Here is a 15,749-nt window from a genome sequence, read left to right as displayed (position 1 = left end):
CTTATGTATTCCCCTAAGTGCCTATGTTATATGGTGTAATGTACATATAATGTTATATACCTTTTAAGTGTGGTTGTCATGTGATTGTAACCAGGGAAGGTACCAGTGACTATGTGACCTACAGGGTGACCTATGGGACCCCTCCTGAGTCACCCCCATATAAGCCCTGGGTGGAGCTTCCTCAGTCTCTTTCTCTCTTTAGTGCTGAGTAGCAGTGAGGTCAAGTCTGGAGAGAGTGTCTGGTGTCCTCAAGAGGCCTAAAGTCTACCATGCAGCCACGGATCCACAAGTCCACTACCCCCCAGGTCCAAGTCAAAGCCTGGTAAGCTACAAATGGGGTGAAGTCTGTCATAGTCAGTCTCAGTCAAGTCAGTCCAAGTCAAGTCTGTCTCAAGTCAGCGTGGCTGTTACGCCGAGCGCTCCGGGTCCCCGTTCCTCCCCGGAGCGCTCGCCTCATCCTCGCTACTACAGCGCCCTGGTCAGATCCACTGACCGGGTGCGCTGCGGTACCGCCTCCAGCCGGGATGCGATTCGCGATGCGGGTGGCGCCCGCTCGCGATGCGCACCCCGGCTCCCGTACCTGACTCGCTCTCCGTCGGTCCTGTCCCGGCGCGCGCGGCCCCGCTCCCTAGGGCGCGCGCGCGCCGGGTCTCTGCGATTTAAAGGGCCACTGCGCCGCTGATTGGCGCAGTGGTTCTAATTAGTGTGTTCACCTGTGCACTCCATATATTTACCTCACTTCCCCTGCACTCCCTGGCCGGATCTTGTTGCCCTTGTGCCTAGTGAAAGCGTTCCCTTGTGTGTTCCTAGCCTGTGTTCCAGACCTCCTGCCGTTGCCCCTGACTACGATCCTTGCTGCCTGCCCCGACCTTCTGCTACGTCCGACCTTGCTTCTGTCTACTCCCTTGTACCGCGCCTATCTTCAGCAGTCAGAGAGGTTGAGCCGTTGCTAGTGGATACGACCTGGTCACTACCGCCGCAGCAAGACCATCCCGCTTTGCGGCGGGCTCTGGTGAATACCAGTAGTGACTTAGAACCGGTCCACTAGCACGGTCCACGCCAATCCCTCTCTGGCACAGAGGATCCACCTCCTGCCAGCCGGCATCGTGACAGTAGATCCGGCCGTGGATTCCGCTGAGGTGCCGCTGTCAAGTCTTGCCGACATTTCCACGGTGATTGCCCAGCAGTCCCTAATGATCACCCAACGAAATCACCAGCTGGCATACTTGACCACCGTGACACAGCAACTGCAGTCACAGATACAGCAGCTGCTGCCGCAGATACAGCAACTGCAGTCACAGACACAGCAGCTGCAACTGCAACAACCATCTCCTCCGCCGGCTCCTGCAACTCCTCCGCAGCGTCCGTCCGCTCCTAACCCCTGCTTGTCCCTGCCGGACAAATTTGATGGGGACTCTAGACTCTGCCGTGGTCTCCTTTCTGGAAAGGCCTTGTCTTGGGCCACACCGCTCTGGGACCGCAATGATCCTGCCACAGCCACAGTCCAGTCCTTCTTCGCTGAGGTCCGTGGTGTCTTCGAGGAGCCTGCCCGAGCTTCTTCTGCCGAGACTGCCCTGCTGAACCTGGCCCAGGGTATTTCTTCCGTTGGCGAGTACGCCATTCAATTCCGTACTCTTGCTTCCGAATTATCCTGGAATAATGAGGCCCTCTGCGCGACCTTTAAAAAAGGCCTATCCAGCAACATTAAAGATGTTCTGGCCGCACGAGAAACTCCTGCTAACCTACATGAACTCATTCATCTTGCCACTCGCATTGACATGCGTTTTTCCGAATGGCGTCTGGAGCTCCGCCAGGATATGGACTTTGTTCGCACGAGGCGTTCTTTCTCCCCGGCTCCTCTCTCCTCTGGTCCTCTGCAATCCGTTCCTGTGCCTCCCGCCGTGGAGGCTATGCAAGTTGACCGGTCTCGCTTGACACCTCAAGAGAGGACACGACGCCGCATGGAGAATCTTTGCCTGTACTATGCCGGTACCGAACACTTCCTGAAGGATTGTCCTATCCGTCCTCCCCGCCTGGAAAGACGTACGCTGACTCCGCACAAAGGTGACACAGTTCTTGATGTCAACTCTGCTTCTCCACGCCTTACTGTGCCTGTGCGGATATCTGCCTCTACCTTCTCCTTCTCTACTATGGCCTTCTTGGATTCCGGATCTGCAGGAAATTTTATTTTGGCCTCTCTTATCAACAGGTTCAACATCCCTGTGACCAGTCTCGCCAGACCCCTCTACATCAATTGTGTTAACAATGAAAGATTGGACTGTACCATACGCTTCCGCACGGAGCCCCTCCTAATGTGCATCGGACCTCATCACGAAAAAATTGAGTTTTTGGTCCTCAGGTTCTTTGGCCCCAAGAAGAGGGGGAGACCCAAGGGGGGGGGTACTGTTACGCCGAGCGCTCCGGGTCCCCGTTCCTCCCCGGAGCGCTCGCCTCATCCTCGCTACTACAGCGCCCCGGTCAGATCCACTGACCGGGTGCGCTGCGGTACCGCCTCCAGCCGGGATGCGATTCGCAATGCGGGTGGCGCCCGCTCGCGATGCGCACCCCGGCTCCCGTACCTGACTCGCTCTCCGTCGGTCCTGTCCCGGCGCGCGCGGCCCCGCTCCCTAGGGCGCGCGCGCGCCGGGTCTCTGCGATTTAAAGGGCCACTGTGCCGCTGATTGGCGCAGTGGTTCTAATTAGTGTGTTCACCTGTGCACTCCATATATTTACCTCACTTCCCCTGCACTCCCTGGCCGGATCTTGTTGCCCTTGTGCCTAGTGAAAGCGTTCCCTTGTGTGTTCCTAGCCTGTGTTCCAGACCTCCTGCCGTTGCCCCTGACTACGATCCTTGCTGCCTGCCCCGACCTTCTGCTACATCCGACCTTGCTTCTGTCTACTCCCTTGTACCGCGCCTATCTTCAGCAGTCAGAGAGGTTGAGCCGTTGCTAGTGGATACGACCTGGTCACTACCGCCGCAGCAAGACCATCCCGCTTTGCGGCGGGCTCTGGTGAATACCAGTAGTGACTTAGAACCGGTCCACTAGCACGGTCCACGCCAATCCCTCTCTGGAACAGAGGATCCACCTCCTGCCAGCCGGCATCGTGACAGTGGCTCTGCATCAAATTGTCCAAGTCCACTATAAGTCCCAGCAAGCCCTGTGGTCTCTGAAGTCACTGGTCACCTCCTTGGGCCTAGCCAAGCTGTATAGACTGTTGCACCTGTCTGACTCAGTAAAGCTGCCATTGTTCCGTAACTTGGCATCGGAGTCATTATTTGCCCCCGTGCCTAGTCCAGGATCCAGCGGTATACCTTCGGGTGGTGTAGAGGTAAAACCATGCCCTGGCGTCACGAACACAAGGGGTTAAGCCATCTTCCCCTAGGGTAATTCCATCTGCCCTCATCACCCCCTCACCACAGATAGATAAATAAACACAAAAAAGGATAAGTTGGCCAGCACATACTGATACCAAACTATTGCATGGACCCGGCATACAGTTGCACGCTGCTAGGCTAAATATACACAAACAGGAGAATACAGCAGCACACTGCTAGCAAAAAGATACAGATAAAACATGGAATGCTATATTGCTACAATGAAAAATGAAAAATGTAGGTGCTTCGATCTATGTGCTGGCCAACTTATCCTTTTTTGGGTTATACATATGGGGGAGTGGCTACCTCCATGTTGGTTCCTGCTCCCCACCCATCTCATGAATGTGGCACATTCACAGTGTAGGGTCCGTCCCAATGAGGTCACCTTATCGTGGTGGGATGGTCCCAACTATTTGGCCAAATGGTGAGCGAAGCACCTAAATTTTTCATTTTTCATTGTAGCAATATAGCATTCCATGTTTTATCTATATCTTTGTGCTAGCAGTATGCTGCTGTATTCTCCTGTTTGTGTATATTTAGCCTAGCAGCGTGCACCTTTATGCCGGGTCCATGCAATAGTTTGGTATCAGTATGTGCTGGCCAAATTATCCTTTTTTGTGTTAGGCTAAGCTTCCACTTGTTTTTTTCTGGCAGTTTTTGGATATCTGCCACTGCAGTTTTTTAGCCAAAGCCAGAAGTGGATTCTTAAGGAATAGGACATATAAAGGAAGGACTTACACATCTCCTCCCTTATGGATCCACTTCTGACTTTGGCTCAAAAACTGCAGTGGCAGTTTTCCAAAAACTGCCAGAAAAAAAAACAAGTGGAAACTTAGCCTTATACATATGGGGGAGTGGCTACCTCCATGTTGGTTCTTGCACCCCACCCATTTTATAAGGTTCTGGAGGTTTCAGATCTTACAAGCCTGATAACTGGTGTAACGCCGAGCGCTCCGGGCCCCGCTTCCCCTCCGGAGCGCTCGCGGCGTTACTCTCATGCCTGCAGCGCCCCGGTCAGGCTTGCTGACCCGGAGCGCTGCTCTGTGTCCCTCGGCGGGGATGCGATCCCCGTGGCGGGACATGCCCGCCCGCGGATCGCATCCCGTATCACTCACCGGTCCCGTCCTTCTGCTCAGTCCAGGCGCGCGCGGCCCCGCTCTCTAGGGCGCGCGCGCGCCAGGTCTCTCAGATTTAAAGGGCCAGTGCACCATTAATTGGTGCCTGGCCCAATTAGTTCCAAGCACTCCCTACACTATTTAAACCCACTTCCCCTTCCTGTCCTTGCCGGATCTTGTTGCCTTGTGCCCTGAGAAAGCGTTTCTGTGTGTTCCATTGCCTGTGTATCCAGACCCTTGCCGTTGCCCCTGACTACGAACCATTGCTGCCTGCCCAGACCTTCTGCTACGTCCGACCTTGCTCTTGCCTTGTCCTTGTGTACCACGCCTGTCTCAGCTGTCAGTGAGGTTGAGTCACTATCGGGTGGAACGACCTGGGGGTTACCTGCCGCTGCAAGTCCATCCCGCTTTGCGGCGGGCTCTGGTGAAAACCAGTAACCCCTTAGATTCCGTTCCCCTGGTACGGCCCACGCCATCTCCTCACTGACACAGAGGATCCACCACCCGTGTCCTCTCCGCATACCAGTCCAGATCCTGACAACTGATTGCACAGAGGCACATTCACAGTGTAGGGTTGTCCCAATGAGGTCATCTTATCGCGGTGGGATTGTCCAAACTACCCACCGCGAAGCACCTCAATTTTTCATTTTTCATTGTAGCAATATAGCATTCCATGTTTTATCTGTATCTTTGTGCTAGCAGTGTGCTGCTGTATTCTCCTGTTTGTGTAGATAGATAGTTATGAGATAGAGAGATGACGATGATAGATATATAACAGATAACTAGGAGATGGATAGATAGACTTTTGTCCGTCCCCCTCCTCATACTATTAACCGTTATTAACCTCTTCATTACTGTGTAATAGTGCACAAAACATTACATGGAACCAAGCATATATGCATCCATACGTTCTCCCAATCTCATGTTTCTTATAGTTTTGGCCTTCACAACATATCCCCCTTACCTCTTCCTCCCTATCTTCTTCTTCTCCTCCTATCTTTCACTACCTCCCCCCCTCCCCTCCATCTTTTAAATCTTCTGTTGTTCTCTCCCCCTTCCCCACAGGCCCGGTGACAGAGTTATGGTGATGGATGACTCAAACGAGGATTGGTGGAAGGTGAGAAATCTAGATTTTATGGTCTCAGCAGGTAGAGCGAAGAACGAGATATGTGGTAAACAAGTGAAAATGGAGTGGAGAACGCAATGTCTTCTATTGTCTCAGCATTGTTGGTGTCATCTGAAGGTGTACTGTATGAGGAAGAAGTGATAGGAAGGTGTGAAGCGAAGGGACTGGATGGAAATTATAGAAATCGGGCAATGGTGGATGGAGGAGAGATGATGTTATCTACATAATCCCTACCCATGTGCAAGTATTATTCATGAGTGACCCCTCCACCCACCAATCCTCCGCACCGTCAGCCTCATTCTACATAAGTTATTGTCAGAGTATCCGAGCCCTCCTCTGTGTATGGGCAGACGATGGAGGCCACACTGTGATAAACACGGGGAGATCACCCAGACATGCAAAAGAGGAATATGGGGAAATAGAATAATAGGCATGAACAGAGATGACAATAAAAAGTACTCTATTTATCCTTAAAGGGGTACTCCCCTGGAAAAAATTTTTTTAATTAACTGGTGCCAGAAAGTTAAAGGGGTACTCCCGTGGAAAACTTTTTTTTTTTAAATCAACTGGTACCAGAAAGTTAAGCAGATTTGTAAATTACTTCCATTAAAAAATCTTAATCCTTCCAGTACTTATTAGCTGCTGAATACTACAGAGGAAATTCTTTTCTTTTTGGAACACGGAGCTCTCTGCTGACATCACGACCACAGTGCTCTCTGCTGACATCATGACCACAGAGCTCTCTGCTGACATCTCTGTCCATTTTAAGAACTGTCCAGAGTAGGAGAAAATCCCCGTAGCAAACATTTGCTGCTCTGGACAGTTCCTAAAATGGACAGAGATGTCAGCAGAGAGCACTGTGCTTGTGATGTCAGCAGAGAGCTCTGTGTTCTCTGTGTTCTGTGGGTGTAGGACGTGATGTCACGGGGCAGAGCGGGGCGTGACGTCACGAGGGGGTGGGCGTGAACACGGAAGCTCGCACCCAGCGTTCGGAACATTGAGTTCCGGACGCTAGGGAGCGGAGTAACCATTTAAAAGAAAAAAAAAAAGGTTTTCACCGGAGTACCCCTTTAAAGAGGCCTGCATCTTACATCAGCAAATCTTTACATGAAGACCGATGTATGAAACATCGATCCTAAGAAATCCCCCCCCCATACAGTTTCTATGGGTTGTGATTAGTGATGAGCGGAATTTGCCATATTCGAAATTGCGATATTTCGTGAATATGAGGACGAATATTTGTCCCATATTCGTGAAATTCGAATATTCGTTATATTCGTGACGTTTTTTTGAATTGCTAAATTTTGCTATTGCGAATGCGAAATTAATAGCGAAATTTCGCTCGTCTGCGCATGCGCGCTATAACATCATGCAAGGGACATTGCTAGTGTCTGAAGAAGCGCTCGCGCGCGATACGGCCCGTCACCTGAAGGTCTCCCTGCCACCCCGCTCCCCCGCACGTCAAGCTCCTGTGACATGGAATAAAGAACTCTGCATAAACGGTCAGTGCTCTGCAATGCGAATATTCATGGAAATTCCGCCCTGCTTATGCCTGTGAGCCAATGAGAGTTCTGCAAGCACAGTTGTCAGAGCTTAGCTAATGCGAATATTCGCATGCATGAACCTTTCGCCTCACAGTCCCATCCCTGGGTGTTTAACCTCTTAAGGACCCAGGGCGTATGGATACGCCCTCACACCCTGGGCCTTAAGGACCCAGGGCGTATCCATACGCCCTGGCGTTTTCCGGTCTCTGCCGCTCGCCGGGCAGAGATTGGAACCGGATGCCTGCTGAAATCCTTCAGCAGGTATCCAGGGCAAACGCCGAGGGGGGCCCTTGCGATCTGCGGCGATACCGGGCTGATCGGGTCTCTGGGACCCGACCGCCCGGTAATTTCGCATGATCCCGGCTGTCACAGACAGCCAGGACAATGCTAAAGAATAGGAGCGAGGTGGCAAGCCGGCCACCTCCTCCGATCCCCTGCGATTCTTCGGTTAGTAAACCGACCAATCGCAAGGCGGGGGGGGCGGTTACTTCCTCCCGTCCTGCCCGGCCCCTGAAAGTCCGGAGAGGACGGGAGGAAGACCGGAGGACGCGGCGGGGAACGGGGGAGTGCTGGGGACCGGCCCCGATACTTACCTCGTCCCTGAAGACCCAGATCACGGAGACGGCGGCGGCGGCGACAGGTGAGTGGATCTTCAGCCGCGGTCGGGCCCTTTACAGCAATGCACGTCGTCGTAAAGCGACATGCATTGCTGTAATGGGACCCTGTAAACTACAACTCCCAGCATGCCCAGACAGCCCTTTGCGTCTGGGCATGCTGGGAGTTGCAGTTTTGCAACTTCTGGAGGTCCACAGTTTGGAGACCACTGTGCCCTTCCAGATGTTGCAAAACTACACATTCTCAGCATGCCCTTACTGTCCAGGCATGCTGGGAGTTGTAGTTCTGTAACATCTGGCCCTTCAGATGTTGCAGAACTACAACTCCCAGCATGCCTGGACAGTTTTGGCATACTGGGAGTTGTAGTTTTGCAACATCTGGAAGGGCACAGATTGGGAACCACTGTATTAGTGGTCTGCAAACTGTAGTCCTCCAGATGTTGCAAAACTACAACTCCAAGCATGCTGGGAGTTGTAGTTTGGCAACATCTGGCTCTAAAGATGTTGCCGAACTACTACTCCCAGCATGCCTGAGAATGTTTGGGAGTTGTGGTTTTGCAACAGCTGGAGGCACACTGGTTGGGAAACATTGTCTGTTTCCTAACTCAGTGTTTCCCAACCCGTGTGCCTCCAGCTGTTGCAAAACTATAACTACCAGCATGCACTGATAGACTGTGCATGCTGGGAGTTGTAGTTTTGCAACAGCTGGAGGTCCCCCCCCTGTGAATGTACAGGGTACATTCACATGGGCAGGGGGCTTACAGTGAGTATCAGGCTGCAAGTTTGCGATGCAGCAAATTTTGCGTGGCAGCTCAAACTCGCAGCGGGAAACTCGCTGTAACCCCAGCCCGTGTGACTGTACCCTAAAAACACTACACTACACTAACACAAAATAAAATAAAAAGCACTTCATATACACATACCCCTACACAGCCCCCCTCCCCAATAAAAATGAAAAACGTCTGGTACGCCACTGTTTCCAAAATGGAGCCTCCAGCTGTTGCAAAACAACAACTCCCAGTATTGCTGGACAGCCGTTGACTGTCCAAGCATGCTGGGAGTTTTGCAACAGCTGGAGGCACCCTGTTTGGGAATCACTGGCGTAGAATACCCCTATGTCCACCCCTATGCAAATCCCTAATTTAGGCCTCAAATGCGCATGGCGCTCTCACTTTGGAGCCCTGTCGTATTTCAAGGCAACAGTTTAGGGTCATATATGGGGTATCAAAGTACTCGGGAGAAATTGCCTAACAAATTTTGGGGGGCTTTTTCTCCTTTCACCCCTTATGAAAATGTGAAGTTGGGGTCTACACCAGCATGTTAGTGTTAAAAAATTAATTTTTTACACTAACATGCTGGTGTTGCCCTATACTTTTCATTTTGACAAGAGGTAAAAGGGAAAAAAGACCCCCAAAATTTGTAATGCAATTTCTCCCGACTACGGAGATACCCCATAAGTGGGCGCAAAGTGCTCTGGGGGTGCACAACAAGGCCCAGAAGGGAGAGTGCACCATGTACATTTGAGGTGATTTGCACAGGGGTGGCTGATTGTTACAGCGGTTTTCACAAACGCAAAAAAAAAAAAACCCACATGTGACCCCATTTCGGAAACTACACCCCTCACGGAATGTAATGAGGGGTGCAGTGAGAATTTACACCCCACAGGTGTCTGACAGATCTTTGGAACAGTGGGCTGTGCAAATTAAAAATGTTGTACAGACCACTGTTCCAAAGATCTGACAGACACCAGTGGGGGTAAATGCTCACTGTACCCCTTGTTACATTCCTCAAGGGGTCTAGTTTCCAAAATGGTATGCCATGTTGGGGTTATTTTGCCGTCCTGGCACCATAGGGGCTTCCTAAATGCGGCATGCCCCCGAGCAAAATTTGCTCTCAAAAAGCCAAATATGACTCCTTCTCTTCTGAGCATTGTAGTTTGCTCGTAGTGCACTTCAGTTCAACTTATGGGGTACCTCCATACTCAGAAGAGATGGGGTTTCAAATTTTGGGGTGTATTTTTTTGCTATTAACCCTTGCAAAAATGTGAAATTTGGGGGGAAACACCCATTTTAATGATTTTTTTTTTTTTTACGTATGCAAAAGTCATGAAACCCCTGTGGAGTATTAAGGCTCACTTTATTCCTTGTTACGTTCCTCAAGGGGTCTAGTTTCCAAAATGGTATGCCATGTGGGTATTTTTTGCTGTCCTGGCACCATAGGGGCTTCCTAAATGGGACATGCCCCCGAGCAAAATTTGCCCTCAAAAAGCCAAATATGACTCCTTCTCTTCTGAGCATTGTAGTTCGCCCGTAGTGCACTTCAGGTCAACTTATGGGGTACCTCCATACTCAGAAGAGATGGGGTTACAAATTTTGGGGGGTATTTTCTGCTATTAACCCGAGCAAAAATTTGAAATTTGGGGGGAAACACACATTTTAGTGAAATTTTATTTTATTTTTTTACATATGCAAAAGTGGGGTATTAAGGCTCACTTAATTCCTTGTTACGTTCCTCAAGGGGTCTTGTTTCCAAAATGGTATGGCATGTGTTTTTTTTTTGCTGTTCTGGCACCATAGGGGCTTCCTAAATGCAACATGCCCCCCCAAAAACCATTTCAGAAAAACGTACTCTCCAAAATCCCCTTGTCACTCCTTCGGTTCTGAGCCCTCTACTGCGCCCGCCGAACACTTTACATAGACATATGAGGTATGTGCTTACTCAAGAGAAATTGGGCTACAAAGATAATTATACATTTTCTCCTTTTACTCCTCGTAAAAATTCAAAAATTGGGTCTACAAGAACATGCGAGTGTAAAAAATGAAGATTGTGAATTTTCTCCTTCACTTTCCTGCTATTCCTGTGAAATACCTAAAGGGTTAAAAGGCTGAACGAATATTTGTATACTTTGGGGGGTGCAGTTTTTATAATGGTGTCATTTGTGGGGTATTTCTAAGATGAAGACCCTTCAAATCCACTTCAAACCTGAACTGGTCCCTGAAAAATAGTGAGTTTGGAAATTTTGTGAAAAATTGGAAAATTGCTGCTGAACTTTGAAGCCCTCTGGTATCTTCCAAAAGTAAAAACACGTCACTTTTATGATGCAAACATAAAGTAGACATATTGTATATGTGAAAAAATTTTTTAAATATTTTGAATATCCATTTTCCTTACAAGCAGAGAGCTTCAAAGTTAGAAAAATGCAACATTTTCAAATTTTTCATAAAATTTTCACATTTTTCACCAAGAAAGGATGCAAGTTACTAAATTTTTTTACCACTATGTTAAAGTAGAATATGTCACGAAAAACCAATCTCGGAATCAGAATGATAGATAAAAGCATTCCAGAGTTATTAATGTTTAAAGTGACAGTGGTCAGATGTGCAAAAAATGGCCGGGTCCTAAGGTGTAAAATGGCCTGGTCCTTAAAAGGGTTAAAGGGGTATTCCAGGCAAAAACTTTTTTTTATATATCAACTGGCTCCAGAAAGTTAAACAGATTTGTAAATTACTTCTATTAAAAAATCTTAATCCTTCCAATAGTTATTAGCTTCTGAAGTTGAGTTGTTGTTTTCTGTCTAACTGCTTTCTGATGACTCACGTCCCGGGAGCTGTGCAGCTCCTATGGGGATATTCTCCCATCATGCACAGCTCCCGTGACGTGATATCATCATTGAGCAGTTAGACAGAAAACTTCAGAAGCTAATAACTATTGGAAGGATTAAGATTTTTTAATAGAAGTAATTTACAAATCTGTTTAACTTTCCGGAGCCAGTTTATATATATAAAAAAAAGTTTTCCACGGGAGTACCCTTTTAACTTTCTGGCACCAGTTAATTAAAACATTTTTTTCCAGGGGAGTACCCCTTTAAGGATAAATAGAGTACTTTTTATTGTCATCTCTGTTCATGCCTCTGTTATTGCCTGGAATACCCCTTTAAACAGACTTGTAAATTACTTCTATTACAAAATCTTAATCCTTCTAATGATTATCAGCTGCTGAAGTTGAGTTGTTCTTTTCTGTCTGACAACAGTGCTCTCTGCTGACATCTCTGCTTGTCCCTGGAACTGCACAGAGTAGAAGAGATTTGCTATGGGGATTTTCTTCTACTCTGGACAGTTCCCGAGACACGTGTCATCAGAGAGCACTTAGACAGAAAAGAACAACTCAACTTCAGCAGCTCAAAAATACTGAAAGAATTAAGATTTTTTAATAGAAGTCATTTACAAATCTGTTTAACTTTCCGGAGCCAGTTAATATATATATAAAAAAAAGTTTTTGCCTGGAATACCCCTTTAATGATACAAGAATTGCATTTGTCAGTCGAAGGAGATCCTTACAATGTGCTCAGTTTTTAAAACAGTTTGGAAAAAAGACGAATATTCGTAATAGCGAATTTTAATCGCGAAATTTGTAATATTTGCGAATTCGCAACGAATATTCGAATTGCGAATATTCGTGAGCAACACTAGTTCTGATGCGTACCTAATGCCTAAAATGGAGATCATATGATGGACTTTACTTTCAGGGAAAATGTTGTGACCGGACTGGCTTCTTTCCTGCAAATTTTGTGCAGCGGGTAAGGCTGGGGGAAACTGTGTGGAGAAGCACAAAGACATTCCAAGGCGTGAAGGAGCAGGGACAACTCAGTGTGAAAGAAGGACAGGTAAGTCTTTGGCATTACCACTAGAGATGAGCGAACTTACAGTAAATTCGATTCGTCACGAACTTCTCGGCTCGGCAGTTGATAGCTTATCCTGCGTAAATTAGTTCAGCCTTCAGGTGCTCCGGTGGAATGGAAAAGGTGGATACAGTCCTAGGAAAGAGTCTCCTACGACTGTATCCACCTTTTCCAGCCCACCGGAGCACCAGAAAGCTGAACTAATTTACGCAGGAAAAGTCATCAACTGCCGAGCCGAGAAGTTCGTGACGAATCGAATTTACTGTAAGTTCGCTCATCTCTAATTACCACCTATGGTCAGAGGATTATAAGAGTCTGTCGGTCAGGCCACAACCAACATAATGGCTTTGTGGAAGAGGCCTTATGTTTTCTATATAGTGTCTAGAATAAATCTTGTGATATATTTAATTGATGGATGAATATGGGATGTTGGAATTGTATCCCAAGTAGATCATATCTTAAAGGCGTACTCCGGTGGAAACCTTTTTTTATTTTATTTATTTATTTTTTATAAATCAACTGGTGCCAGAAAGTTAGACAGATTTGTAAATCACTTCTATAAAAAAAAATTAAAATAAATAAATAAATAAAATCTTAATCCTTCCAGTACTTATTAGCTGCTGAATTCTACAGAGGAAATTATTTTCTTTTTGGAACACAGTGCTCTCTGCTGAATCACGAGCACAGTGCTCTCTGCTGACACCTCTGTCCATTTTAGGAACTGTCCAGAGCAGAATATGTTTGCTATAGGGATTTTCTCCTACTCTGGACAATTCTTAAAATGGACAGAGATGTCAGCAGAGAGCACTGTGCTCGTGATGTCAGCAGAGAGCTCTGTGTTCCAAAAAGAAAAGAATTTCCTCTGTAGTATTCAGCAGTTAATAAGTACTGGAAGGATTAAGATTTTTTAATAGAAGTCATTCACAAATCTGTTTAACTTTCTGGCACCAGTTGATTTTAAATAAATAAATAAATAAATAAATAAATAAATAAATAAATAAAAGTTTTCCACCGGAGTACCCCTATAAAGTGGTATTCCAGTAAAAAACATTTTTTTTTTTTTTCATATCAACTGGCTCCAGAAAGTTAAACAGATTTGTAAATTACTTCTATTAAAAAAAAAAAAATCCTTCCAGTACTTATCAGATGCTGAAGGTGAGTTGTTCTTTTCTGTCTGACCACAGTGCTCTCTGCTGACACCTCAGGAACTGTCCAGAGAAGGAGAGGTTTGTTATGGGGACTTTCTCCTACTCTGGACAGTACCTGAGACAGAGAGAGGTGTCAGCAGAGAGCACTGTGGTCAGACAGAAAAGAACAACTCAACTTCATCATCTGATAAGTACTGGAAGGATTAAGATTTTTTAATAGAAGTAATTTACAAATCTGCTTAACTTTCTGGAGCCAGTTGATTTGAAAATAAATAAATAAATAAATAAATAAATAGTTTTTCACTGGAATACCCCTTTAAAGTCTTTTTATGAGCAAACAGAATGGAATGGCCAATGGAATGGAATGGGTATCTGTTCTGGTAAGAGGCCTGAGTAGAATTCCTACCTCAAAGCCTATGGCTGTCTTCATTTGCTCCAAAAAGAGGTCCACACTATAGTATAGCCCAGTGTTTCCCAACCAGGGTGCCTCCAGCTGTTGCAAAACTACAACTCCCAGCATGCCTGGACAGCCGTTGGCTGTCCAGGCATGCTGGGAGTTGTAGTTTTGCAACAGCTGGAGGCACCCTGGTTGGAAAACACTGGTATAGTCCATTACATGACCAACCGTAGAGCCTTGGATAGGAACAGTGATAAGTAGGCCATTATTACCAGTACCATTCCAATACTGTGTAGGCTAGTGAGAATAGCGCTGTAGATATGGCATCCAACAGAGCATTGTATGGCGCCACCTGCTGCCACATAGTCGTACTTCCCAACAGTCCTGCCAAACCCTACGCAAAATTAGTCATTTTGTAGGTGTTGCCAAGAGTTCTTTGGGGAAGGGGCTTAAATGTCCTGTTTTATGGCTTTGTACAAGTTGGCAAATAGGGATAGTAAAAAGATGTACGGGATTCTGTGCGCCACTATTTACCATCCGAGCCTTGTGTATAAAGCCAAAAGCGGTTATCTGGGTGGAGGAAAAGTAATACTTTTCTTTCCTCGTGGGGCTCCGCTTCTGTCTTCGGCTGGGTTCACACCACGTTTTGTTAAATACGGTTCCCGTATACGGCTGGGAGGAGGGGGGGCGGGGCTTAATCGCGGCGCCCGCACTCAGCTGTATTCGGGAACCGTATTTAATGCATGTCTATGAGCCGACCGGAGTGAACCGCAGCCTCCGGTCGGCTTCGTTTTCGGACGTATGCGGCTCCCCGACCGTAGGCAACAGCGCGGCCGACCACGTTTTTGCCTGCGGTCGGGAAACAGCATGCGGCCGAAAACGAAGCCGACCGGAGGCTGCGGTTCACTCCGGTCGGCTCATAGACATGCATTAAATACGGTTCCCGAATACAGCTGAGTACGGGCGCCGCGATTAAGCCCCGCCCACCCCTCCTCCCAGCCGTATACGGGAACCGTATTTAACAAAACGTGGTGTGAACCCAGCCTTCCTGTCCTTCTGGAATTATACTTTTCGAGAGGGGGGGGTGGCAGTTACCACATTACAATCATCGCATGTTAGCAAAAACACGCCCGCGTGCCTTTGACCCCCTGCGATGATCGCAATGCGGTACCCCCTCCCTAACAAATGTTGGAAGTTATACTTTTGAGACAAGGGGAAAGGTGAAAGTAAAGTGAAAGTATTATTTTAACCTTTCGGGTAACTACTTGAATGTTAAAGGGATATTCCAGGAAAAAACTTTTATTTATATATATATATATATATATATATATATATATATATATATATATATATATATATATGAACTGGCTGCAGAAAGTTAAACAGATTTGTAAATTACTTCTATTAAAAAATCTTAATCCTTCCAACAATTAACAGCTGCTGAACTTGAGTTGTTCTTTTCTGTCTGGCAACAGTGCTCTCTGCTGACATCTCTGTCTGTCTCGGGAACTGCACAGAGTAGAAGAGGTTTGCGATGGGGATTTGCTTCTACTCTGGACAGTTCTCGAGACAGGTGTCATCAGAGAGCACTTAGACAGAAAAGAACAACTCAACTTCAGCAGCTCATGAGTACTGAAAGGATGAAGATTTTTCAATAGAAGTCATTTACAAATCTGTTTAACTTTCTGGAGCCAGTTGATTTGAAAAAAAAAAATATAGTTTTCCACTGGAATAGCCCTTTAAAGTCTTTT

General features: G+C 47.1%; 2 protein-coding genes across 3 annotated transcripts in view; one reads left to right on the top strand and one right to left on the bottom strand.

The window, feature by feature from the left end:
* The window catches only part of LOC130296256 (transcription factor CP2-like protein 1), a 247,943-nt gene that overhangs the window by 214,862 nt on the left and 17,332 nt on the right, over positions 1-15,749 (bottom strand). The window lies entirely within an intron of this gene.
* The window catches only part of STAC2 (SH3 and cysteine rich domain 2), an 83,823-nt gene that overhangs the window by 64,418 nt on the left and 3,656 nt on the right, over positions 1-15,749 (top strand). The window contains exons 9-11 of one of the 2 annotated variants that reach the window (XR_008849170.1): positions 95-322; positions 5,557-5,608; positions 12,301-12,368. Coding sequence is in view for 1 of the 2 variants with exons in the window: in XM_056547646.1 (XP_056403621.1) it covers positions 5,557-5,608; positions 12,301-12,438 (190 nt within the window). In the remaining variant the exon portion in view is untranslated. Of the gene's footprint in view, positions 1-94; positions 323-5,556; positions 5,609-12,300; positions 12,439-15,749 lie in introns of those variants that run through there. The other variant, XM_056547646.1, reaches the window with a different exon arrangement.

This window comes from Hyla sarda, chromosome 12 (genome assembly GCF_029499605.1).
Source record: "Hyla sarda isolate aHylSar1 chromosome 12, aHylSar1.hap1, whole genome shotgun sequence".
NCBI classification, from domain to species: domain Eukaryota; kingdom Metazoa; phylum Chordata; class Amphibia; order Anura; family Hylidae; genus Hyla; species Hyla sarda.
This window is presented reverse-complemented; position numbering and strand designations above follow the sequence as displayed.